This window comes from Haemaphysalis longicornis, unplaced genomic scaffold, assembly GCF_048455015.1.
Source record: "Haemaphysalis longicornis isolate Haplotype H1 unplaced genomic scaffold, Haemaphysalis longicornis Haplotype H1 scaffold_1, whole genome shotgun sequence".
NCBI lineage: Eukaryota > Metazoa > Arthropoda > Arachnida > Ixodida > Ixodidae > Haemaphysalis > Haemaphysalis longicornis.
The window spans coordinates 463,042,766-463,069,076 of NW_027526203.1; the positions used below are offsets into that span (position 1 = coordinate 463,042,766).

The 26,311-nt window shown below is 48.0% G+C and overlaps 2 protein-coding genes across 6 annotated transcripts in view; one reads left to right on the forward strand and one right to left on the reverse strand.

Moving 5' to 3' along the window:
* The window catches only part of Ica69 (islet cell autoantigen 1-like protein), a 34,395-nt gene extending 15,830 nt beyond the window's left edge, over positions 1–18,565 (forward strand). For 4 of the 5 annotated variants that reach the window (XM_077688023.1, XM_077688024.1, XM_077688025.1 and 1 more), the window contains 6 exons: positions 218–442; positions 1,762–1,871; positions 6,388–6,662; positions 9,431–9,796; positions 15,280–15,410; positions 16,641–18,565. In XM_077688023.1, coding sequence (XP_077544149.1) covers positions 218–442; positions 1,762–1,871; positions 6,388–6,662; positions 9,431–9,796; positions 15,280–15,410; positions 16,641–16,748 — 1,215 coding nt within the window. In that variant the 3' untranslated portion in view covers positions 16,749–18,565. The remainder of the gene's footprint in view (positions 1–217; positions 443–1,761; positions 1,872–6,387; positions 6,663–9,430; positions 9,797–15,279; positions 15,411–16,640) is intronic. The other variant, XM_077688026.1, reaches the window with a different exon arrangement.
* A 3,698-nt stretch (positions 18,566–22,263) lies between these two features.
* On the reverse strand, positions 22,264–26,032 carry LOC144173524 (uncharacterized). The gene is made up of 3 exons (XM_077701911.1): positions 25,914–26,032; positions 24,663–24,896; positions 22,264–22,517 (listed from the first exon to the last, which is right to left on the reverse strand). Exons 1-3 carry the CDS (start codon positions 25,946–25,948, stop codon positions 22,403–22,405), a joined length of 384 nt encoding a protein of 127 aa, XP_077558037.1. The 5' UTR covers positions 25,949–26,032; the 3' UTR covers positions 22,264–22,402.
* Between the last annotated feature and the right edge of the window lie 279 nt (positions 26,033–26,311).

Sequence of the window (26,311 nt, forward strand, 5' to 3'; positions counted from 1 at the left end):
AAGTTGGGCTGCCAAGCTGCTCACAAGCATCGCTGCCTAATTAAGTGGGATGTCATGTGTACTTTTCCTGTAATAAAGATTGTTATTATTGTTATTATTAAATTAGCGAGGGAGCAGGTGAACAGTCAGATCCAAGAGACTGGCACCGTGTCGCTGGCACATGACACGGGAGATTGCTGGCAATCCTGAGCCTGAGCTGAGTCTCCTCGGCTTGCAGGTGCAGGGGCATGTGAAGCGCACCAAGATGCAGTTTGAGAAGCTGAAGCTGGACACGCTGCAGAAGGTGGACCTGTTGGCGGCCTCGCGCTGCAACATGTTCTCGCACGTGTTGGCCACCTACCAGAATGCGCTGCTCTCCTTCTGGGAGAAGACCTCCTCCACCATGACCAGTGTGGCCGAAAGCTTCAAGGGCTACCAGCACTATGACTTCATCGTTGTCAAGGTACGGGCTCTCACTGCTCACTACTAGGTGGTGTGTGTGTGTGTGTGCTTCACTTGCCCGTTGCCAAAACGGTGACACTCAAAAGCCTCCACGTTTTGGGGATGCAGAGCATTTGGATAGTAAACGTGACTTGGACACAAATGTGACTTACGTAAGAGTCCTTCAGTGCTTTTCTGGTCATGAAACTCCGCTGTCACACTATGGGAAAGCTTGATGCGCTGCCGAAGGAGGCTGCGCCGCGCCTCTGGCATTGGCCATGGGGCAGCTGGGAAAGTTGTCGGAGAGGAGTACAGTGCAGAGCAGACGCTCCCTGCGATATTAGCAGGGCTCGTTCACTTTATCTGTTGTGTGCCACTGAAATGGACCGGTTATTTTGAGTGCTCAGAAGTGTTGTGAACAGTCATGTCGTGAACTTGTTGCATTCCTGGCTGCCATTCTGGTTACAGAGAAAACAACGAGAAAGCATCGCTATTTTGCTTTCCTTCTGACGCCGAGCTGCACGCGAGGTGAAAGCGTGCCGATAGAAATGATCCCTGCAAAGGAAAGGTTGTCAGTGCCCTTTTGTGGCAAGCCGTACCATTGTTGTCTTAGGTCCGAGCAGCACCGACGGTGTTTTGAGACCCTGAGAGCCTCTCTAGTTGTCAGGGATAATTACCGCATTAGAGCTTGCAAAGTGTGCATGCGTTCTGGGGAAACAACGTGATCCCCCTCCCCTCAGGGGAAAAAAGAAACTCTGAAGCAAAACTGATGAAATACTTCCTCTTTTACCCTTTGAATGCCATTAGCTGTCCAGAAACGCTCGGAGAACGCCAAAATTTGAATTTCTATTCATCGATAACATACTATCCATGGGAATAGGTGCAGTCATAAAAGTGTTAGATAAGTGATGCAAACCTTGAAGGATTCCTTGTTCAACATTTTGCCTCTGATTGTGGATGATTTGACCCTAATATCATGAAGTTGGACACTGTCCAGCTTAGCTTTTTATTTTCGGTGTATTCAACTGGTACCACATCGCTTAACGCTGTGACATTAGAGGAGAGAATTCCCGACTGAAATCAATGTGACCCTGGTCAATGAAATAATTGCAGGTTGCTATCGTATGATTTTGTCTTTCGTCGTACTGACCAAGACCAAAGCGTTGACCATCTTGGGTAAAGAAGAGCATGTCTGAGATTTAAGCAGGTCTGACTTGGATTATCTCATTACTATGCCACACTTCTCCAGTATATCTAAGAGGGTATAATGAGCCTAAATTGTTTGTGTTAAAAGCAAAATTATGCTGGTGATTGCTCACTGGGGATGACTGTTTTTTTCAGGAGCTTCAGGAGCCAAGCAGGAAACTCGCTGAAGAAATGGGCAATGGGGAAGAGAAGCCCAACAAAGACAAGGAAACTAAAGAAAACAAAGATGACGCTGACAAAGACAAGTATGGCCATGTTAAAAGTGTAGTGTGATGGTAGCACATAGAGGGAATTTGATGTAAATCTGTGCTGCATAGGACACAAGCGTGAACAGCAAGGCGAAGTTTTTAAGTTAAGTTTTATTCTGTAACCACCATCTTACTCCGAGACATAAGGAAGGTATGGAGAGCTTGGGTGCTTGCTGTAGAATTCTCCGCTTTGTGGCAGGCTGGGTGACGTCCAATCATCTTAGCTGCTTGCATTTATTTAAAAAGCTGGTCGTTGGTAAGGGCCACAACAACAAAAATTGACTTGGTTCGGTAATGCAAGATAGTGAGATGTGTGGCACATACTGGCATGCAGTTCACTTCCAAAATCTGTGGCTAGTACCTGGTGCCATCCTTTCTTAATGCGTGCATACTTTGCCTGAGGTGCAAGTGTCCTAAGTACTAATACTTCAATTTTTAAAGAGCTGTTGCAAAATGCTAACTTAGGTACATGACTGGCATGGCTGACAATGTTCAGATCAGAACACGGAACTTTCTACTAGCTGATGTTACGGTCATAGTTGAGGGTAATAAGTCGCTGAAGCTGTTGTTTGCCAAAAGCGTTGAACCAGCAACAAGCCCTGAAGCCTTAACTGGCAGTCATTTGAGCATAAACGCACAAAAAGTTTTGCAACTCTGGCTTAAACTTAGGGTGTGCAAATGGTGGTGTCTGCTTTTGAAGTGAATATGTACAAAGCAAATAATAATATTGTTGTAATAGTTACGGATCAAGGCAAATATTTTTGAGTTATATAAAAAACATGTAAACTACAACTTTTCGGGTATGCTTTAAATAGCTTACAAAAAGAAGGGGGTTCCACTAAAAAGGCCTTCGGAAATAAATTTTTATGGCAAACTCGGAAGCTATCCTGCATTTTCTAGCTTTATTGATTATATTACGTTTTATATGGGGCAACTTGCATCTTGTGTGGTGGCCTTAAACGCAAGTGTTTCAGTATTAGTGTAGTGAGGGTATAGATTCTGACAAGCGGTGATTAGCCCATTTGTCTGAAGGAAGAGACAGATTTATGGAGGTTATGTCAATTCTGGAATTAATATATGGGGCAATGCAAGGTGGGAAAATTTAGCCTGGTTTAGAAACCCTTGCAGGCATGCCTTCATGGTGTGGTGGTATCTTATCCACTTTGCAACCCTCTGCTTTGGAAGTTCTATTTCTGGTACTAACAGCGAATAAAAAAAACGCAACGCTTGTGCCACTAATGGCCCTTCACGCACAGGAATCCTAAATATGGATTCTGTTCAAAAAGAGTGTGTCGAGAGTGATACCAAGTTCGGAAAAGAATATGCATGGTTGGCAAATTAGCTTTGCCAGTGCCAATGCCTACTTGTCAAGAAAGCTTTAGCTCAGTGTCTAGGAATACAAAGCTGAACAAGTTTGTCATTTTTCCTACGCCCTAAAAGGGATCATTACAGGTTAAAAAAAATCATCTTTGCGCACCATTTGATCAAAAACTGTCGGCATGCAGTTCTGGGAAGCTTGAGTGCAACCGTGTTATGAGGATGTGAAAAGAGAAGCAGGGGGACGGAGTTTGGGCAACGCCAAGGATATGCGTGGCACCCTGAAAGCACTTGCCTCTTGCCCTCCTTTCGGCGCACAATGCCATTGCATTGTGAGAAAGTGTTGCTGCAGGTGGAGGAAGCCAGTCCTTGTTTTTGGCACGTTTGCTCAAAGTACGATACATCCAATGCCCAACTGGTTCCGGCTCGTAAAGAATATTTATGTGCTTTTGATGGGACATTTTTCGTTTGCAGCAAGGTATAACGTAATGCATCCAGGTCACTGGATCTGTCAATTTGCGCCTTTGGACTCAAAAATACTTTGAAAGTATTCGTAGTTTTCAAGCAAGGCTTATCAGAATAGTTTGAAGCCAAATCAAATATCGTATTAGTATTTGCTTTGATGTTTGAAAGTTTTGAATATTTACACACTTATACTAAAAATGAGATTTTTCATACGGAGGTGCATTATTTTTAACTAAAGTTCTGTAGACATGTTTAGTTCACGCATCATCATCAGCCTACTCGGGTCCACTGCTGGATGAAGGCCTCTCCCATTGACCTCCAACCGCTCCTGACCTGCGCGGCTCAAGTACACTGTTTACCCCTGAATTTCTTTACTTCATCCCTCCATCGGATGAATGGCCTTCCCATTCTTCTAGACCGATCTCTTGATGTGCACTCATTACCGTAATTGTGCACCAGTTGTCAGTTCGTCTCACTACATGGCCAGCCCGAGACCAGTTCTTTTTCTTTATTTGAACTATGATATCTTGTGCTCTAGTTTCTCTGATCCAGGTAGCTCGTATCCTGTCCTTGAGTGTAATTGCTAACATTATTCGTTCCATGGCCCGTTGAGTCGACCTAAGTTTGCTGTCTTCTTTATTAAGGCGTCAATTTTCAGCTTCGCATGTCATAGCTGGCAGTATGCACTGGTTGCAGATTTTTATCTTGAGTGACAGAGGTAGCTTAGTTTTCATTATCTGAAAGTGCTTGCTGAGTGCTCCCCAACTCATACCTATTTTGCGCCGGATTTCTCTTTCGTGGTTGGGGTCAGCACTAACCATCTGACCGAGGTAGTTATATTCAGTTACTTCTTCTAGCGTTTTGTTTCCTGAGCTGAATAAGACGTTCTTGGCATGCGTATTCCTCATTAATTTAGATTTATTCATATTTACTTTTAGCCCCACGGCTGTGCTTTGTTTGTAGTTCCTCAAGCATTGGTTGCATGTGTTCTGCATTCTCACTCAGCGAAACTATGTCGTCTGCAAACCTCAAATGGCTCAAGTATTCCCTGTTTATCCTTAATTCTATGTTTTCCCAGTCAAGCTTTCTAAACACACCCTCCAGACATGCTGTGACTTACTGTGACTCCAGACTTACTGTGACTGTGACTCCATGCTATGACTCCAGACTTACTCCCTTTTCGATCAGGAATTTATCACTTTGCTTGTGGAGGGCTATCCTGACCATGCATTTCTTATATGTCTTCTAGAAGTCTTGTGTAGGTCTCCTCTATTTCCTGGTTTTTTAGTGCTTCTAGCATGGCTGCAGTGAGTACGGTATCTAATGCTGCTCATAGTCTATAAATGACTTGTGAAGGGGTTAAGTGTATTCTGCGGATTTTTCTTTCACTTGATTGACAACGTGGATGTGATCCATCATTAAGTACACTTTCCTAAACCCAGCCTGCTGCCTGGGTCGGAAACCCAGGCTGTCAAAAAAAAAAAAAAAGTTGTCTTACAGAAACTGTTTAGAAATGTAATGTTAACGTAGTTGTAAAATATTTCCTGTGTGAAAAATTTTTTTGTTGTTTTCACTTTTGCATTTTTTGCATGTGACTAGTGAAAATTACTGTGGATTTGTTTTTCATCTTTTTCCTTTCTTGATGTTGAGAATTATGAACCGAGCACATTGTCGTAAAGAAAAGCATACTCTGCTTCATTCTTCATGAAGGCAGAAAACAGGAGAAACGCTCGTCATAACTGTGGGAAGCATTCATCTCAAATTCATGGCTGCCATGTTATCGCACGAGCACAGAGCGGAACGAATGTTGGGAGTAAATTTTGAAGTGAAAATGTGCAATATCAAAAGTAGCCCCGAAATTTTTCTAATGAATAAAATCAGTATTGGTCAAGTCTGCATGTGGTTGGTTAGCGGCTGCTAAGTACTACTGCTTTAGTGCAAGATGCTAAAAGCACCCACTGAAGTGAAGTGGATTGCTAGGGCAGCATGCAGTGTCAAAACAGTTAATTTTGCTATGTTATCTGGAACTTAGAACAAGCAAAAATATAAATAAATTTTAGTGTGGGTTGTCTGAATGTAAAAGAGGAGACCATTGCTTTACCTAGTGGCGGAAAAGGGTGAGGGCAGAAAGGGATGGAATGAAGGACTGTTATCTTCACCACCGCACCCACATCGATGCATCATGAGCTCTTTTAGTCATATTTCAAAGCTTTAAGTGGAAAAAAAAAAAAAGTGCAATAGTGCATAAAATGTTTTTGGTGCTTGATTTTCATTGAATTTGAATGAGATATGTGATTTCAAAGTTTTAGTCCCTCATTTCCCCTTCATCTGTTGTAAGGAAGCTTCAGCACAGAACGTCGCCCCTTCTGAATTTTTAGGGCATTCGGTGCCGGTTCAAAAGAACTAATCCTTTTGGTTTACTAAGTTCTCTGTGCCTTCCACATATCTGATTATGCTGGACTGTCTATCTCACTCCAGATGCTACAAGTTGTAGAAATTTTAAAAACTATCAGTCTTTTTAGTGGTCTTTGTCGCCGCAGTGCATTGCCTGTTGTGAATGAGAAGTTATTGTGAAAGGTTGTTGTAGCGTAAAGAAGTGCAGTAAGCTGTGTGTTGCTGTGGTTAAGATGAAAGTCCATCATTGTGGCTCTTATGACAGTAAGACTGGTATTCTAGTCCATGGCCTAACTCCTGAGGTGTGGGGCCAACTAATGAGCGTTCCTGTTTCCAGGATGCTATTCTTCGAGTCCGAGTACCATGATGAGGCGAAGCAGGATGCCTCTGCCAAGGACAAAAAGCGAAAGAAGAAAGACGCGCTGTCCCCGCCGCGGCCGGACGGCCCGGCGGGCAAGTCGGCCAGCAAGGAGAAGCTAAATGCGCAGCCGGACACCAAGTCGCAGGGCAGCCTAGACGACGTGCCGCTGCTGAGCCTTGATGACTCGGCTACGGAGGAGAAGCCCCAGCTTGCCTCGGCTGCTGTTCGCGATGCTGGCAAGTCGCCCCTCTGTGAGCACTCTGGAGGCTGCACGGCTCCTGCCTTTCCTTTCTCCTCCGCTCCTTCAGCTCTGCTGTGGGCACCGCCATGTGTTTCATGCTTTGCCAGCTCTCCTATATTTGTTTGTTTGTTTGTTTCCAATGCATTTACGGCCCCATGGGCATTAGTCAGGGGAGTAATATAACCAGATTCAGCTGGTAAATCGAACAGGTTTGAAAAAAAAAATGCATATGGTAAGAAAGAAGGAATTGGCATACAGTATTAGCATTTACTTGGTGAAGGGCCCTTTGCAACAATTTGCAGTGTTGCTTATCTTTGGTTCACGCTCGACCGTCCAGCTCATTTGTGTTTTCGAGGGAAATTAAAGACAGTAACTTTTTACTTTTTTTTTTTTTAACAGAAAGAGCACACCTGTTGCGCATCCTTTGCCTTTTGTTTGACAACAAAATATAGCTTGTTTCTTAGAGATAAAGCTAGTGTGTGTCGCGTCAAAGAGCATCTCAAAAACTGGCTAGGCTAATCGAGTCATTGTCAGGCTGCTAAATGCCATGAAACCCCAATTATACACCCCCGAGTTATGTGATGACCCACTTCTCACAATGAGTCACTGTCGTCCCAGGAAGCTCCCGATAAAATGTGCAAGAGCGTACGTTGTCTACTTTGTACGATGGCTGACGTCTGGAAATGCCTATGGCGGTTGAGGAACCGGCGCCTTTCCCACCTTATGTGCCGCCTTCCTTGTTCCTTTTTCTCCAACAACGCCTTATCTCCTCACTGCTGTGTCCATCGCCGTTTCCAACCTCCTCTCACTTTTTTCTGCCTCAGTCTCTGCTATTGATGTTTTTCATGGTGGTTGCCGCGTCACTTTGTCAGTTGTTTTGTTTTTGTTTTAGCTTTTCTTTTCATTGCTGCTTCATACTGTCGTTCGTTTCAGTTCCGCACCAGCTGGTTTGCTCCATTGCCAGCTCCCTCCGGTTTTTTTCCTGGGCTTATCTCGGCAAGTCCCCCAATGCCACTTGTCCACACTCTTTCATTCCAGCAGTTCATTCCAGCTTGCTCACCCACTTAGTGGTCCACAGGCTGTCTGGCTTGGTGCCCATGTGGTTGGTTGCTTACTTGCTCCCACTCTTGCTTGCTTGCTTGCTTGCTTGCCTAGCTCCTTGCTTTCTCCCCTCAGAGTCAAACTTGCCTGGGATGCTCCTTCTTCCGCAACATGGTCTTGCTATGAAGTGGGTATGGACACTGCGCGGTGCTGTGTAACAGTCACAGAGAAAGAAGTATTTCAGGAGGGGAATCCGCTTGGCTGGGACAGCGCGGGTGGGCTGCGCGTTAATGTCACTGTCTGGCGAGGGGAAACGCAGCTTGCGGAGCAGCACAACAGATGGCGCGTCAAGCGCGTTGCCATAGTTTACATGTTCTTCTACGGGCACGACTCACAAAAATCGTAATATCATCGAAACTATTGTGAAAATTGCCAGATTTCTTCCTGTAAAATAAATAAATAGAAGTGCTCGACATTTTAGCACCAGTTATTAATAAATACTGCCCTAGTTACAAGCCGTACCGCACTTGAAAAGAAGCACTGGAAGGAATCCCGGAGCAGACGACGTCTGCCGACGCCGCCTTCTTGCCACAAGTGGTTCACTCTCACCGCTCTCTCCTCTCGCGGGCGGCTTCTCAGATTTGCGCGCGCTTTTCATGTTGGCAGACAGGGCGGCGAAGTTAGGGCAGCCTAATTATGAACTAATTGCATTGAAGATAAGAACCATCATTCACTGGAACTATCATTCACTGGAACCTAGGTTCTCAACTAGGTTTTTTTGTTGTAGGTTCGTGTTCTAAAAAAAATCAAAGCCCCTTCGTCCTACGAAAAATGTTTGAAACGCGATGACTTCATCCGCCGCAAACCGTCTCCAATGAAAGTGTAGTCGCGCGAGAGATTCGTCGGCGTCGTCTGCCCACAGCGGCCGGTTATGCACTGACTGACCTTGAACCGGCGAGCCTTTTTCCTTTGGCGCCTCGCGACGGAGCGTGCGTCGGTGCCGTGCCCGGCGCCGTGACTTTATCGCGCCGCCGGAGCAAGGGCAGTGGCGCCTCCTGAATAATTTTTGCTCCGTGGTAACAGTCAATGCAACTTGCGTCCCCTTCATTTTGGGTCCATGTCTAATAGCTGCAAACAAACTTCAATACCTTGGTTCCTGCTTGAGTTTCGTGCGGTGGATGCTATCAGAAAGCTGCAAATTTTTAGCCATTTGTTTCAAGATTTATGTATGATTCTAGATTCGTCGATCATTGCCTACTAGGCCAGCTATGTTTTGATGAAAATGTAAACAGATGTGCACAGGGACATGATAATTTCATGGGAGATAGCAGATGGGAGATTGGGGAGGGAAGGGGCAAAGAAGAGCAGAGTATGACACTTTGGAGAGTGCAAAAACATCAGGGCAGAAAATCTCCAGAGTTAAACTCTCTGCTCCCTTTTGTTTGTTCTAGAGCACCTTTGTGCAAGTATTTCAAACTCTGAATGTGCAGCACAGTATCTTAGGAGTTAGATGCATCTATAAGGACATGTTGAGAGTGATAGCAATGCATTTTTAGAATTACAACTAATACCTGTGTGTTAAGAATGTGGAGCTCAGGTGCTGTGTCACAGGAGTCATAGGTAACGCGAAGCAGCATCTAAAACACTTGTTCACCAATGCCTTGCTGCAGGGTTTTGTGGTTGGCATCTTGCATGGTTGCCAAGTGGTTTGCTTATGTCTTGCACACTTGACCCCAGGGCGCGAGGACCTGCTGACGCACAACCCCGAGATCAGCGACTTGGAGAAGGACGACATGACGCTGCTGACTGAGATCCTGACCTCATCCGAGTCGGTCTACCCGGGCGCCTTTGAGTCGGGTGCCCCAGAGGACAGCTTTGCGAAGCAGTGGCAGACGGCCTTTGGCCATCAGCCTCCGTCTCCACAGAAGGGCCTGTCCTTTGGCGGCTCGCTGCTGGCCAAGCCTGAGCCTCAAGCCAATCCACCGGCAGCCAGTGCCACGGCCACCCTGCCACCCCTGGCGGCTGGGACGGACGCCCCGTCCCAGTTTCTGCCCTCGCAGCTGTTGGACTTGGAGGATGGCATTGGGGCACTTGACAGCAAAGGTCAGCTTCTGTGACTGCCTGCCCAGGCATTAGGCGCCTGCTTCACACTGTAACGTCTCAGAGATGGCTGGTGTTAATAGTAGCTGCCATTCGCATGTTGGCGCTTCGTCAATGCCATTAAAATAGTTAATCGGAGGCACTCTGGCAGCAGGTGCATACAAGTGCTCCCGCTTTACTTTCAAGCATCAAGTGGGCCATTAACCTCTGGGGCCATGCCATGTTGGGTGTTTTGTTTGTTTGTGTGTGTGCGTGCCTGCATCATCTTCACTGTCGTCACCCCTCCTCAATAATGTCAGGGTGTGCAGTGGTAGGTAGCATGATGCCATCTCTTCTCGAAGGACGCTGACAGGCAAGTGAATGGTAGAGTAGGACGACACCCCATTTGAGGAGCAAGGTCATCATGAGGGACACTGGTGCGCAATTCAGCAGAATCGGGGAAAAAGGAACTAGGATTTCCGTCCTTGAGGACAATGGCATGTCATCCACTCTTCATGTCAGTGAGAAGTGGATTAAGAAGGTGTATTTTTTCTTCAATCTTCCCCAGTTAAACCCAGGTGTTAAATTAGTTGAGATACAAGGGGGAAGTGGTAAATATTACAATGAGTCAAAACAGAGGGAGCTTGTGAAAGCCCATACTGGTGACACGTGCTACACCTCCAGCATCTGAACTAGATATTGTATCTCATGCCTGACGAAAGTGAGGGAAGGGACACACTCTTCTTTGGCCACAGCTGCAGCTGCCAGTTCACGTCTCGTGTCATGATCACTTTTGAACTTGTGTTACCTTTCTTTGGTCATAAAATTAAAAAAAAAGTAACAATGATAATAACATGTATCACATGCATTGTTCAACAAGTCTCCAAATGGTTTGCTATCACCTCATTGCACTTTGTGAACTGCCGACTGAGTACTGTGGGGTAGCATGTCAAGCTTATAGCGTGGCACGTGCGAGGACCAACCATGTCGAGAGTGTCGTGCCAGAAGCAAATGTTGGCACGTGCCAGCTTGCTCCTATTCCAACCAGTGCTGTGGCTGTAATTGACATGGTGTTCTTTTTTGAAAGGAAGTGTAGATAGGAATAGCCTTCATTTGGCTCTTGCTTCATTTCCGACGTATTGCAGGGGGCCAAATTTGGGTAATCTTGCTAACTGGCATGTTGCATCTATTTATTTGTTTACACACCTACATCGCCTGTTGGGCATTATAGTAGGGGGGTGGATAGGGGGGAGTAGGGGGGGGGGGGGGGGCATTATAGTGGATATGAAATATAAGATTGCAAACTCATTAAAAGGTAGGAAAGAAAAAAAATTATAAGAAAACATACAAGGTTTAAATTTGTAGGCCACACACTTTAGACCGTGACTACAATACTAAACGTACATGTGGTACATTCTGAGACAGCACAAAACAACACAGCACTAAAGAACTAAGTTTCGCCCAGTGCATGGAACATACAGCTCAGGTCACAAGATGCATGTCGCGGAAAGCGATGGTGAAAGGAGCCAAGCAGCCGATCACCCGATTCCTACGGCTGAACACGAGCCACTGCCACTAGCGCGAGGAGCGAGCCATGCCCGTGCCCCCGTGCCCATGCGAGCTGCCTCTTTATTATCTTCAACACACTCCCGCCGCCGCCAAGTTGCGATGGTCGAGCAGGAGGAAGCGGGTAGTAGGCGGTTCACACCCACAGTACATTCATGTAGTTTAGACGAGACGGGTGGTCCGGCACAGCATACGACGTTCAGGGAGAGAGAACACGGCGATGACAGTTGTGGGATATATGGGGGGGTTCCTCGGGGGCCTTGCCAGCTCTCTGGGGTAGGCCCCCACGCTAGCTCCCGGCGTGTCAACCACGCGGGCTCCCATGGCTACGGCAGCCCAGCGAGGTTCGCCGATACGAGAACACAGTAGACAGTAGTGCCGAAGCACAGCCGTTTATTTGGGGAATCCCAAAGCATGCGAGCACAAGGCTCGACGGCGTTCACGAATCACGCCGTCCGGGTCGTGACCGCGAACGGGAGGTGGGCACTCACGGCGCGCGACAAACAAAGCTCCCACCTGAGATGCATGGTATCCGCAATCGCCGCGATGTTCCGCCGATCTCGCCCCAACCGGGTCTCCGACGAGACTCTCCCGACTCCCCTGCGCGCACGTTCGCGCCGCCCGCGCCCGCGCGCCTATCCCCGCACACATAGGTGGTGCCATCTCTCGGGGGACGCCGACGAACCAGCAAAGCGCCGGACCGGTTTCAGCGCACAAGCGTCTCTCCCGAAGCGCGCGCTGGCTCGGGATCGCAGGTCGCGGTTCTCCACGATTCCCACACAGTGTAACAGTCAAACGGAAGAAAAGTACTTGTGGAGCTCGAACACACGTGAACATATCGTCGTGCACCCCGAGTTCACCCACACAGTTGAGGATGTCCAGGTACAGAAGCTGGGCATGACGTTTATCAGGATGCAGGGCATCTAGAACGACCACACCATCATCTTGTTCAACTTTCTGCTGCAAGATTTCTTCGCGGTGGTGTGGGTGATGGCGTAGTCGCGCTGGTCGGTAAGAAATGCATCCTCGTCCAAGCCGGCGTGAGCGTTATGCCCGGTGCCTTGATCGCCGCCCTGGTTGCCTCGTGATCCACCGTAACCACCGGGGTCATAGGGGAATTCGCATTTCACTGGCAGCTCTCTCCGATTGCCGTGCTCCACCATGTGCCCCTGGCTAGCCTGCGTGTAGGCTGCGCAGAGCGCCATGGCTTGTAGCTGGTCACAGGTGACCACTCGTTGTCGTAAGTTGCACGGATCGGGACGGTGAGCAGTGCCACCGTGCCTCCGGAACGACGATCGTGGTAGCGGATGCGACAGCTTCCATGATCTTTTCAGGGGGCTGCCACGCGGGGTCTTTGAAGTTGCCCGGTCACCATTCACGAGTTCGCCGGCACAGGGTTCGTTTAGCGATTCACGTGATCCGATTTTCCAGCTCGGTGCGTCGATCAGAGGCAGAGATTTAGGGAAGCATAGTGACCAGAAGAGAAGCGAGCGCCGGGAGCTGCACGGCCTCCATTGTGAAGGGGGGAACGGCGCCCGCTCGCGATGCCCAACCACGTGCTCTCTCAGCAGGGAACCCCTCTGAGCGACAGCGACGTCCGAACCACCGGAGAACCTCAAGGTAGGTCGGTCTGGGTCGGCCGCATCATTGTACGCCGTGGACACGAGTTCCTTGGAGAGCCCGGTGACCTGGCCGTCCGCGAGGACGACGCAGTCGTCGCTAGGCGGGCTGATAGGTGTGTCCAACAGTCCCTCAAGGGAATCTGGTGCAAGCTCCTCCAGTTGTTCCGGGCAGTGAGAGTCCTCGCTAGCTGTGCGCCCGTGTATATCGCAGACGCGCGGCTCACACACAGCGTCCACATTCGCCACTTTTTTGGCCTCCACGGTTGCCTTGCTGTCACCGGGGAGCGCAGCAGTCTTGCCGTGCCGGGTGACGGCAAAATCAGGGCTCAGCGCTCCGGTACTCTCAGCAGCAACTTGAAAAGGAACCGCGGAGGGTCAGGCGAAGGAAACGCGCGCGCGTATCAAGTGCACCTTTTCGGCGTATTCAAAGCTGGAGAAGTAGTCAGCTTCCAACTCATCTAAATCGATGATTTCCTGGACGCGCTTGTCAAGGACCTTCATCTCCTCATACTTGGTGTTGACGGCGAGCAGGTGCGAGCGGATCTGCTCGGTCGGTGAGTCTGCATCTTCTAGCAACGATTCAATAGCAGCTACACTCTTTGTGACAGCTTGCCTCACGAAGTCACGGTGGCGGCGTAGCTCCTCCATGGCAGACGGCAGTGAAGCCGGGCGACCGGGTGGCTCCGGCCCGAGCACGAGCGACGAGCAGCGTTCGAGGACGAGGCGTCTCAAGTCAGCTGGATTCCAAGGAATCCCTAGCGTAGCGTACCTCGGCGTCTGCGCTGCGTCGAGTCGATTCTGCTCGTGGTTAGATCTCTCGGGTGTGACGGCACCAGAATGTCGCAGGAAGCGACGGAGAAAAGAGCCAAGCAGCCGATTGCCCGATTCCTAGGGCTGAACACGAGCCACTGCCGCGAGCGCGAGGAGCGAGCCATGCCCGTGCCCCCGTGCCCGTGCGAGCCTCCTCTTTATTATCATCAACAATGCATTCATTAACACAGCATGCTGGCTAGCATTGCAAAGCATAAACAGCAATGTTAGTTCTAAATGGCGAATGCATTCTTATCTACAAATATAATCTCAAAGAACAGTGGGAGACGTTACATCAGAAGCAACTTGAATTACTGCATAAGGCAGCAGGTTTCATTCGTGTATTGTGCAGGGTAAAAAGGAGTTTTGGTAGGTAGTTGTGCGCACGCATATTTCTTTTATCAAGTGAATGGTCATGATGCCCGGATATGTATGTTGGTGGTTGCAGATAAGACTCTTTGTTTAGTGGTGTGCAATTGAGAACCGTATCTCAAAGGAAAGAGAGGTGAACAACAGTTCAGTGAAAGATCTTGCAAACATAAGTGCCGTTTTAATTCTGTGACACTGCTTGGGAATGAGTAAATGCCGGTAATGGATCGGGCGGCATGTTTTTGTATCATTTCTAAACTATCTACAAGAATTTGCGTATGCAGACCCCACACAACAGATGCCTATTCAAGAATCGGGCAAACGTTGCTTAGGTAAAGTGTTCCCTTCACGTCTAGTGGTGTGTGCCTAATTAAGTACTCACCCTGCTTTTAAAGTGATGCTTGTACAGGGTGATTCCATGTCAGACAGCGAAAATGTGACACCTAAGTATTTTGCTTCACTTGTTTCTGATAATGGGGTGCCGTTCAAGTAATACTGTGTACGGGTCGGTTGTTGTTTGTGGGTAAACAAATATGCTTACATTTTGAGAAGTTTAGGAACATAAGCCACTTGTCACAGCAGGAAGGAATTTTATTGAAGTGTGCTTGCAATGCTACTTGGTCGGAATCGTTATTAATTTCTCTGTAAGAGAAGTAATCATCTGCATACAGCCGGATTTTCGAAGTCATTCCTGTGCCAATGTCATTTATATATGTCATTCGTTCGTTCCCCCCTCCCAGAGTAACACTTGAAATGAGTTGTGCTACGCATGTTTTTTAGCTGAAGTCGACAAATGTTGGCAGCTCGCAAAATCTGAAAGCGGGGCACGTTGCTAATAGCAACAGCTCAGTTGCAGATAGGGATGCAAAGGAAAGAGGAACAGAATGAGGAGCTCACACTAATGGAACACAAGGGAAAGAGAGGGCAGGACATGCGTTGTCCTGTTCCCTGTTTTGTATCTTTGCTGTCTGTCTGTCCCATAGTGTGAGTGTGTGACCAGCTTTTGTGCCTTCCTGGGGTACATCGTAGGTCACTATGGTGCTCACAACTTTGGACTTTCTCACCGAGGCCTGGTGAATGGGTGATTTGTGGAACTGCGGGAATATTGTGGGGAGTGATGGCCGTCATTCAAACTTGCAGGTGCACCCTCTGATGCCCTGGTCCCAAGTCTGGAGCCCATCAAGCCTGTGTGTCAGGGTCCTCCCCCTATGGCTGCCCAGAAAACGCCCACGATGCCAGGGCCCATTGCCAGAGGATCAGCTCTCAAGAAGGTACAATGCAGGATTTTGCCCTCCTCTAAAACGAGACGTGGGGGAAGCAGACTGTATCCCAGGGTGGCCTTGGGAATTGTGTGTAGGGAAGCCACATGTTTCTAATGCTTTTGCAAATTGAAGGGGGGGGGGACTTGGTGCATTGATCTTCAAGGGATACTAAAGTGGGAAAACATGATGGCTTATATCGGTACATCACAGAACTGAAAAGCCCCACTTGTGGCAGCAATTGTTGAATAGTACTAATGCAGAAAATGCCGAAAGCTCAGAAACAAGTATCGCCACTTCATGCATTTTTTTCCACTGTATGGTTTGTCATGTCATTTGTCAGTAAATGGGGAAACTGGTAAAAATATTTTTTTGAGTCTTCACTGCCTGAGTTTGGAAGGGCAGTCACCATGGGTGGTTTTACTTGCAGTATTGTTGGGACTGGAGGGTGATGAGAGCCATCCTAGCACGATAATAAATGACATGCACCCATAAGCGACTTGTTTTGTGAGAAAAACTTTTTGTGCTGCTTTTTTGGGTCGAAAGATCAGATGCGCGGTAGAATCGGTGGCGCGTAAGGTTAGAGTAAGTACGGTAATCATTTCATTATTAAGCAAAGCATACAAGATGAAGACTCAATCCAATAAAAGTTGAAATTTTTATATAAGGTGTAGGCAGGGTAATGTAAGGCCAGATTTCTCCATCCATTATTACATCACGAGGTTGTTGGTAGGCCAGTGCGGCGGCTGCTTTTCTGATGGAGGCGAAAAGCAAAAACGCCCGTGTGTACGAGATTTCGACGCACGTTGAAGATCCCCAGGTGGTCAAAATTAATCCGGAGCCCTCCACTACGGCGCGCCTCATCGCCTGCGTTGCGTCGGCGCGTTAAACCCCACAATCAATCAATTGGTAGGCCAGTGCTACATCTTGCATGTTTGTGCCATCACATTTGCGTGTTCTCAGCACGAGCACATTCATTTTATTATTGAAAACCAGAGCGCTTGAATTCACTGCAAGGGAAATGAAAGTGCTTTGGGGATCCAGTTCTGGAACAAAAAAAAGGGGTGCCAAGTGTGATGAAGATTCATTGCACATTCCTTCCATTCTTTTGATTTCATCCCTGCTGCCTGGTCACAGTACGCTTCTGTAGCCTGGGCTGCTACGAGACACTTGACACGCACACTGCCTGAGGTTGGAGAAGAGATGTGTGTGCATAAACGTGCCTCTTTTGTTTGCTTGAAGGACAAGAAAGACATGTCTGCCTGGTTCAACCTGTTCGCTGACCTGGACCCCCTGGCCAACCCGGACGCCATTGGCAAAAAGTCGACTGAAGAAGACCGCAACTGTTGAAGGAGGCCCCCTCGAGCGTTGTCAGGAGGAAGATGCATTCCCGGGGCCGCAGAGCAAGAAGGCAGCAACCGTGGAGCAGCCACCCCGCAACATTAGGGTCACCCGGTGACCTTCCCATCAAAATTTCTGTCCCTGTCCATTAAAGCAGCAGTTTTCAAAGTTTCAGATGCGTCTGGCATAGGTGTGGCCTAGGATTTCGGCAGCTGGTCAGTCATGCCTCCTCCTGTGGATCGTCCTCCCCCTGTGGTGCACTCCTGTTTGTGGGGGGGGCTCATTCCCGGCTGCGTGGCTTGGTCCGCTACGGGGGTTGCTAGAGAGGCCGCCAGTATTATGCCCTCGGCGGGTTGCACCACGGGACAGCCTGTCTGAGTGTAATAAAGCAAACCTGCTGTCCACTTTTTTCACTGTTGTACAGGTAAGGATTTTCTATGCTGTGTTTACCGGTGGGGTCGGCATGCACGCACTTTCCGCGGCATGAGGTGTCCTGACGAGAATTGTTTAGGTGGAAACAAAGTAAGGCTCGATGCAGGGAACGCACTCTTGATAATGGTGCTTATCATGAGCCACTGCAAACTTTTCATGAAACGCCTGCCTTGAAAGGTTGGCTAGATTGTGCGCAATTATCAACACATTTGAAGGAAACGTGCTCATCAAACCTTTCGAAGGCTGTGAAGCTGTAGCTATGGGTCAGTCAGTTCCAGTTGCTGTACTTGTCCTTTTTTGGGGGCGAGGGGAGATGGATAGGCATTTTTAAATGTGACTGCCTACGTGTGAAGTGGCATTGTGTGGTGAATTTTTGAAATACTTGGATGTATTTTGAAGATATTCTCCTTTTTTTATTTTATGCCATATTGAAAACACACTGGTCATATGTGTGCAAAAAGGGAAGCAATTATTTTTGCGAGTGATTAGTTTTTTATTGTTACATGTATTACTTCTGCCAAGCCAGTCTTCAGTTTCAAATAACAGCTACCTTACACCCCATTATCTAGATAAAGCACATGCAAGAGACGGGAATGAACAAAAGTTTTGTGGAGAAGGTTTATCGCAATCCTCTATCTCCCTCTCTCTCTCTCTCTCTCTCTCTCTTTTTCTGAGGCTGCAGCGAATATTATTTTATACCTAAGTTTGCCTGATCTTACTGTTTGTCCATTCGGTGCGGAGGTGAATGTTAAGATTCCCTGCTATTAACTCGTACGTTTTGCAGGTTCAATTGTTTTTTTTTTTTTTTTTTTTTTTTTTTTTCTCAAGACATTTTCAAGCGTGTGAAGTCTTCAGATTTTTATATGCATTTACGATCTGTGCAGTTGTGTTGCTCCTGCTGTTAATTGTCCTTCACAGGATGTGTTGCACATTACTAGTCATGTTCTTTGTGTGTGCATGCATGTTCCTTTAACTAGTGCATGCAGTTTTTTTGCTTTGCTTTGTGCATCATTTATTTATAAAAGAGCACTCATTTTAATGATCTGATTCGAATTGTTAACATACACCTTAAGCCAATGGTGGCATTTCTTGTGTGTAAAATTCAAATCCCTGCAAGAAAAAGAAGCTTGGCAGTTCACGCTGTTATTTAAAGATGGCTGAACTTTTGGTAGGAGCTTATCAACTAATTTGTAGCTGTTTTACAGTTATAATTCAGCATAGTACTGATTCTTACAAAACTGTATGTAATTGCTGGAAGCCTTGTTTTTCTGGATTTATATTCTAGTCTTGTTTTGTGTGTGCAGTCGTGCTTTTCTGGCTTTTGTTTACAGTTGTGGGGCTCTTTTTGGTCCTCGCAGATTGCGTTTTTTAAAAAATAAAATCAGAAGTGATGCTATTGTGTGTTGTCATTTTTTTACTCATTGGAACTACGAATGCTGTATAGAACAGTATTTACAGCTGTCTTGCACAGTGCCTTTGGGTCATTCTTCATGTACGTAGTTGCTTTTTATCGGTATCAGAATTGGTGTAAGAACAAAATGCAGTGTTGTTGAAACAGTATTAAAGAGATTCTTAGAGGGCAGCTTAGTGTAGGTTTTGACAGTGCCACACAAATATAGTGTTGCTCTCTGCACAGACGCTTCATCACTGAAGAAAAAATTCAGCAGACACCAAAAATGTGACCGAATTGTAGTCCCACAGGTGAAGGGTTTTCGAGCAATATTTCTTAGTACGGTAATGTTGCAATTGCTGCCTCTGCAAGCATTTTGGGCGCCAAAAGAAGAAGCGGCCAAAGTAACCGACAAAGACAAGGCCATGTAAGACTAAGGAAATTTGCGTGTGGGACAGTATTATTTCTTTGCACATGCTATTGCAGGTAAGCAGCACATGGCCAACTAATTTTACAGGCGATTTACTGGATCTAGGTAGCTATTTTGAGTGCCTGTGGCAGGATGCACAAACAAAACAGTGCAGCAAAGAAGCACATTTTTGCAGTGGTACATTATCAACTTGTGCATTGACAGCTTCCGTCATTTGAAGCTACAACTGCACAGCACTGTAGCAGCGCTGCCGGAGTGCAACATGTGGTTGCCACGCACACTGTCTGTGCTCCGTGGTGCCAGCCTTCTCTAGTCTCGTACCGGGACATTACCCAGCACTTCCGCCTCCTCCGCGGGATATATCCTCCCCCACACCCTTCCCTCACCCACGACGCCGCTCGCCACTGGCGACTGATACAAACCCACACAACCCCCTGCCGAACTCTCCTACACCGCATCAACCCCAATCTCTACCCTTCGCCTATTTGCCCTCAATGTCTCGAACCGGACACCCGCTACCATTCCCTTTGCGAGTGTCCCCACGACCCATTTCCCCCTTTTCCTTCCCCCTTACACTGGGAGCAGGCCCTGGAGAGCTCCGACCCGGAAGTGCAGTTGGCACTAACCAACCGGGCCGCCCAGGTCGCGGAGAACATCGCATCCTCCGCCACCCCTCTCCCCTAGACCCAGTTTGCAAATAGTGTTTCTCCTCCTCCTCCTTGTCTAACTTGTACGAATTTGGCAAACTAACTTAGCCTTGGACAGGATAGGTGACGTAAATCTGCAGGTATCTGCTGCGTTCTTATAACCACTTAGTGGAACACCTGATGAGCATGCAAAGTGTACAAAAATCTGCTCCCACTGAGCAGGCATGCACGCTGCTGTAGGAACCTATTTTTTGCTGGTGCAGCATTTATTCATTTTTTAAAAGTAGAGGAATGGTGTACAATATCCCCTTACACATTGACGTGTCTTTCTCGTTTCGAGCAAGTGTTGCCACGATTATGCCGAACGCCGAATCTGGGGATCTGCATACGGTCTAAAAGAGCCAGACACTTGCCGTCTAGCCCAAGCCCTCATGGTCAGCCGTCTCATCTACGGAACCCTGTTCGTGAATCTCAAACCTCAAGAAACCAGCAAGCTGGACGCCCTAATCCGCAAAACTTACAAAGCTGTCTTGGGCCTCCCTACATTTACCTCCAATGACCGTCTGCTTCAACTTGGGCTGCACAATACCCGCGGCGAAATTCTGGAAGCCCAACGAACCTTACAGCTACAACGGTTGGCCCTTACTCCCACTGGCAGGAACGTGCTTCGCACCACCGGCCGGACCACCACGTCTGCAACTCACGAACTTCAATGCATCCCTCTTCACATTCGCAGCGGCTTAGGGTCGCCCAAATCCCAAAACATATGCATCCATCGTTAAATAGGGGAAGGCAAGACGCTCGTGTTAGAACACTCACAAGACGATATGGAACCGACGCCCAAACGCACTACATGGATATCCCCCATACTCCAAACGGTTCACACTCCACCCTCGTCACCCTGGACTCTACCGGCCATCTCGCCACTGCAGCCACCTACAAGCAGCTACCAGTTCCCACAGCAGAGGCACTCACCGTCGCTCAGGCGACCACCACCCACCAAAAACAGCCCTACCTGACCATCATCGCCGATTCTCAGCAAGCATGCCGGTGGTATCAAGCTGGCCTGGCACCCCCTCAAGCTCTTCCCATTTTTCACTGTCTCCCCGAAGAAATAGACATAACAATAGTTTGGACCCCTGGCCACTCTGGTCTTGCTGAGAATGAAGCGGCCCATGCTGCAGCCCGTGCTCTCCACTACCGGTCACTCACCTCTGCAAGGCTAGACACCACAGGACGTCCAGATTCCGCAAGCACCACCTTAACACCACTCGACTCTACCTATAGCTCCATCCTTTCCCACTACACAAACAACAAAAGGTACCCTCCTCCCCACCCATCCCTTACCCCACATGAAGCCTATGTCTATCGCCGCCTTCAGACAGAAACTTTCTATAATCGCACGATTCTCTCACACACCTCCCCATCCCTCTTCCCCATAACTGCCAAGCGTGTGACCTTCCTCTTACCACCTACCACCCAGTCTTCTGCCTGCATCACCCAACCCCCTCACTCCCCCACCCTTGAGCAGTGGGAGTCCACTCTGACCAGCTCGGCACTGGAGCAGCAACTTGCCCTGGTGAAACGAGCTCTGGAATTGGCGTGGGCTCGTGGCCTCCTGGACATGGGAGGCTGACCACTTCCCCTTCCCTTTCCCCTCAAGCTCAAATGTTTTTACCACCACCGCTTATCTCCCCAAGTGGGTATGCTTGGATTGACAAAACGTGCGCCGAGGATGCTGGGCGGTCGCCGCGAGGCACGCATACACGAACGCTCGGCATTTTCTTTTAACTGCCAGGCGGTCGTCGCGAGGCACACGCTCACGTGGGCTGGGCATTTTCTTGGTTGACGATTTGCTCAACAGTTTCACTATTAAAAGTTGTGGGAAATATTCTGTGGTTTCCAGTCTGGGCACTAATTGATACTATGCTCAAGTGAGGTAGCTCTTGGGTGTACTGAAGCACTAGCAAAACTTTACAAGCTCACAGACCACAAGGCAGGGTGGAGGACTCCAAAGCTCTTGGAATTCTGCTAACACCTCGCATAGTTTGTTATGCCGCCCAAGCAAATAAGCTTACCGGGCTTGAGAGAAGTGAAAGAAAAGATGGCCATTACACCACCAGTTGCATTGCTACCTTAACCCTCCACATCCTACAGTCCATCCCTAACCCCTCTGACCTCTACATCATCAGGACCCCACGACATAAGTCTCTGGAGGGGAATGAGGCGGCTCTTGCTGCTGCCCACGCGCATACCTACTGGGTGTTCCCCTCCAGCGTCACCGTCCGAAGAGTACCATTTCTGGGCCTCACAAATACAAAGATATCCTGGAACGCTCCCGCCCCATGACAAGTTGACTAAGGAAGAAGCCACCCCCTACCACCGCCTTCTCACCAACACATACCCGCACGGCACCCTCCTCCACGCCATCCCCCCCTACTCGCCCACCTTCAAGTACAGTTCCCAAACCTGTACACTGTACCACATGATCTGGGTGTGCTCCCACACACCATCCCTTCCCCCAACCATGAGCAGTGGGAAGGAATGCTAGCCAGCCCGCTCTGCTTCGGCTGGTTAAAAGGGCGTGCCAGACAGCGACTTCTGGACTGAGGAGACCCAAAATAAAGTTTATTCCTTCTCACACGTATATGTCCAAAGATGGCTAAAGTTTTTCCCTTTTTATTGACGAAAAATCAAACAAAAGAAGACAAGCTTGTCAGTAGAAGAGAGACAGAACCACATCACATTCTTTGCCCCTGCGCTCCTAATCCGTTTTGGACTTGAGCTTGGCCAATTTCTGCTCCAGCAGCAACAGGTTCAGGTTCACCATTGGCCTGCAACTTCCGTTCGTCAACAGGACCTCCGTAACGGTCTCGTAACTGGCAAAAGAAAGGAGAAGAGAAGCGTACATTAGGAATACTCTAAATGATAGCCATCACTACCATTATAAATCCATGGATTGCAAATCTGCGGCGCCCGTTTTTCCTGCGACACCCTCCCGCTTAATTTTATTCATACTCTCCCCACGAGTTGGCGCACCTCGTTACAACACCTCCTCGTGGGGCTCGTAGCCGCACAGGTCTTTACTGTGTTTCCTCAACGCTAACATGGCACCAGCGTGCTCTGACACACACCGTGTGCTGCTCAGTGTGGGCGAGTTTCACCACAGTGCACGTTGCAACCATTCCTGCTGTCATGCATGGATATTGCTTGACACACAAACTACCTGCAATCATCCTTATTTGTTTTTTACTTTGTGCCATGAATTGCGCTCAGCTCCCATGTGGATTCAATGCCAAGCAACTAGAACAAAAAAAGTTGCCGCCACCCGGCAACAATAAAGCAAACAAAAAGTACCAGCAGTGAAACGGGAACAAACTGGGAGGGAGAACTGCCGCAGGACTCAATAGTTCCATTGAGGAAAAAAAAAACACAGGGCGCGACCAGTGCAAACACAACTGAAATCAAGCTCCCTTAAACTTTAAACTCGCAGCCAGCACAGACCATAATGTTTTCATCCCCTTTTAACATTATCAGTGATGTCAGTTGAATCTGTTGAACTTGCCCAACAGATTTGCTTAAAATGAAGTTGAACGTTTGCTGTGCTGTTTTAAAAATGTTAAATATTGCAGCGAATACTGTACAAGTGGCTCATACCAGGTCAATTGACAATTTCTGTAGAATTTTGATCTCCACCATCGTTCGTTCCTATACGTGATGCAATTACATCGAAAACCTTAAAGCTGCATCGAAGCTGCGAGCCGCGCAGTAGGGGTGCTGCGGATCAATTTAGATCACTTGTGTTGTCGTGTGCAATGGAAATTACTGCGAGGGAATGAAAGTCACTGGTCTTTAAAATGAAACGTAAAATTACTTGTCGCAAACAAAAAGGAGGCAAGACTAGTATTGCTGATGCGCACATTGTACTCTAGGGACTTAGAAGCATTGCTGAGAATGAAAAGTGACATCAAGGACAAGGCGGCGCAAAGCTATCACTCTGCCACGTTCACCCTGCGCATGAAAACATGAACTTGAGGGTCAATAATCCTACACCACGAGGCAAGAATAAGATAGGAGGTGAAACGAGGCTTTCTAGAGTGGCCAGATAATGTCACAAGCGCTCATCATAGATTAAGCTAGTAGTAGCATCTGCCGCAGGTGAAGAAGCTGCACGGCCACCGCAATCAGCATGCACTGTGCCGCCACAGAATGAATTGCGGCCGCTATCATTTCATCCATCAGGTGCCACTACCCTCTCGAAGCCTTGCAGTCCACCTTGATTTTCATTGTGACATTATCTAGTCGCTCGCTCGCGCTCGCCACAATGGGCCGTTTCACCTCCTATATATTCTTGCTCCGTGTCCTACACTAACAGCGCAAACATGAGATAAGAGAAGGGGACAGACAGCGCTGTTAGTAAGCACGATGCACACACTCGCCAAATCGTCCATTGTAGCCACTGATCAACAAAGCAAACGCTCAGGACTGCGCTCATGTTTGGTGTGGGAAATTTAACCACCAGAACGACGCTGAGGCCCGCGGCGCGGCGCGTAAAAACGTCGCTCTGCAGACTTAAATAAAGTTTATCCAATCCAATCTGCAAGTAGCAAGCAACTATTTGCTTTCAAGCGGGCTTTTCTGTAGCAGCTTTTTCCGTGTTAAGTAAATAAGTTGTGTCAATGCCGCCGGTGCATGTTTTATTGCGAAAACCTTTCGTGGCTAGGCTGGCAAGGGCGAGCGCCCAAATAGATATATAGTTAAGTCCTGCCCAGAATTCCCATGCGCCAGCTACTTTCCACTGCACACGCATCACAAATAAAACAAGAGGCCATCGACGAAGCATTCTGCCCGCAGTCTTGCTTCACCTTCAGCTTTGTGGTGGCAGTTTCGCCGCAGCAGTTCTGCGAAAAGCGGCTGCAGTGAGTCCGATGTCATCGTTGTAGGCTTAGCATCAGGATCCATAGAAGACTAGTCAATGAACCTGGCCAAGAGAAACGCGTTTTTGTTTTTTGAGGCGTCCTCACCCAAGGTGAAACTGGCCCTTCTTCCTGACATGGAGCACCGTTTCAAAGCCGGTGTTGAGGACAAAAAGGTCGATGGCCTTCCCTGTCCCACTTGTCTCCCTTTGGGGCCACGAAGGCGAGCGCCATTCGGTGAGCACCCGCGGGCACCTCCGCCAGATGGGTCGGCAGAGGTCGCAGGTTGGACATGGGTGCCAGGGTGCTGTTGCCGAAGTCCACGAACAGGACTTTGACACGCTGCGGCAGAAGAAAACTGTAAGGCAGTTGACGGGCACAAGCAAGGACAGAGGTGGGCCGTGTATACTTCGAAAATTGCCGCCAGCAATATTGAAGGCTTACAGCGCTCCTGGCATTAGGGTCAAGTTTTTACCCGACACTGGGCAGGTGTGCAATAAACAGACTTGGGTAGAGCAAGACACGAGCCACACTTTTCAAATTTCTAGCAAAATCCTAAAAGAGCCCCTGTGTTCTAAAAGCAAGGCACCTAGGTACCAAACTTCGTTCGTTTCCGAGAAAATGCCGGCACTGATGGCGCAATACCAAGAAAGGCAAGGGAAACTAAATCAGTCGACCTTCTCCACCGTTGAAATTTTTGCCGAAAAGTTAAAGCGGCTTCTAGCATTCCTCGCACGAGGTTTTAGTATCTAGCATCTACAAACAGGTTCCTGGAAATTCGAGGGTGATTATACCTTGCTTTCACAAATCAAAGTAAAAAAACAAACACCTAAAACTATTGCCTGCCATGGGCCAACCGTGATAATGAACAGTTTTGACATTGGACTCGATGTATAAGTAACAGTATTATTGCACGAATTCATCAAACAAAAAAATGGCCGCGTGTCTTTTCCCTTTGCTGCAAATGTCGTCGACAGACGCCAGTATTCTGCCGCCCCAGCCACATAACTGCCTCTCCCCTCTCCTCCGTCCATCTCGCATGCTGTTCCCCTACTGTCCCAACCCTCCCATGATAAATGCAAGAAGAGTTTGCTGAATTCACTTCAATTTTCTCGCATTCGCACTGTTGGCACGCCACCTGACGGGACCCTTTGTTATGGCAGACCTAAAAGCCTGTTCTACATGGTGCGAGTTTCGCCTGCGAATTTGCAGCTGCGGCGCTGCTCGCGCGGCAAAATGATCTATTCTCATATAATATGTTTATAATATAAGGTCATAAAATATGTCATTATAAGGTCATATAATATGTTTGGGGGCAATCCGCTGTAAGCGAGGGACAAAAAGAGAGAGAGAGCCCACCTTTTCCAAGTCGTCTTCCACTTGTGAACTCGCATAAAATTCCGTCAGATTGACGACACCATGATGACAATAGGGAAGACGTTTTCTTCCGGCTGTATAAAAGCAGGGATGTCGACAGGACGCTTCAGGAATGACTGCAGACGGGAATACTGTAACGCTTACAACTTCTTTCTGAACTATGACACGTAGACAAAACTCGGCATAACGATACAGTCGCTGCAAAGGTCATATAATATGTTTGGGGACAATCTGCTGTAAGCGAGGGAGAAAAAGAGAAAGAGAACCCACCTTTTCCCAGTCGTCTTCCACTTGTGAACTCACATAAAATTCCGTCGGATTGACGACACCATGATGACAATAGGGAAGATGTTTTCTTCCTGCTGGATAGAAGCAGAGAT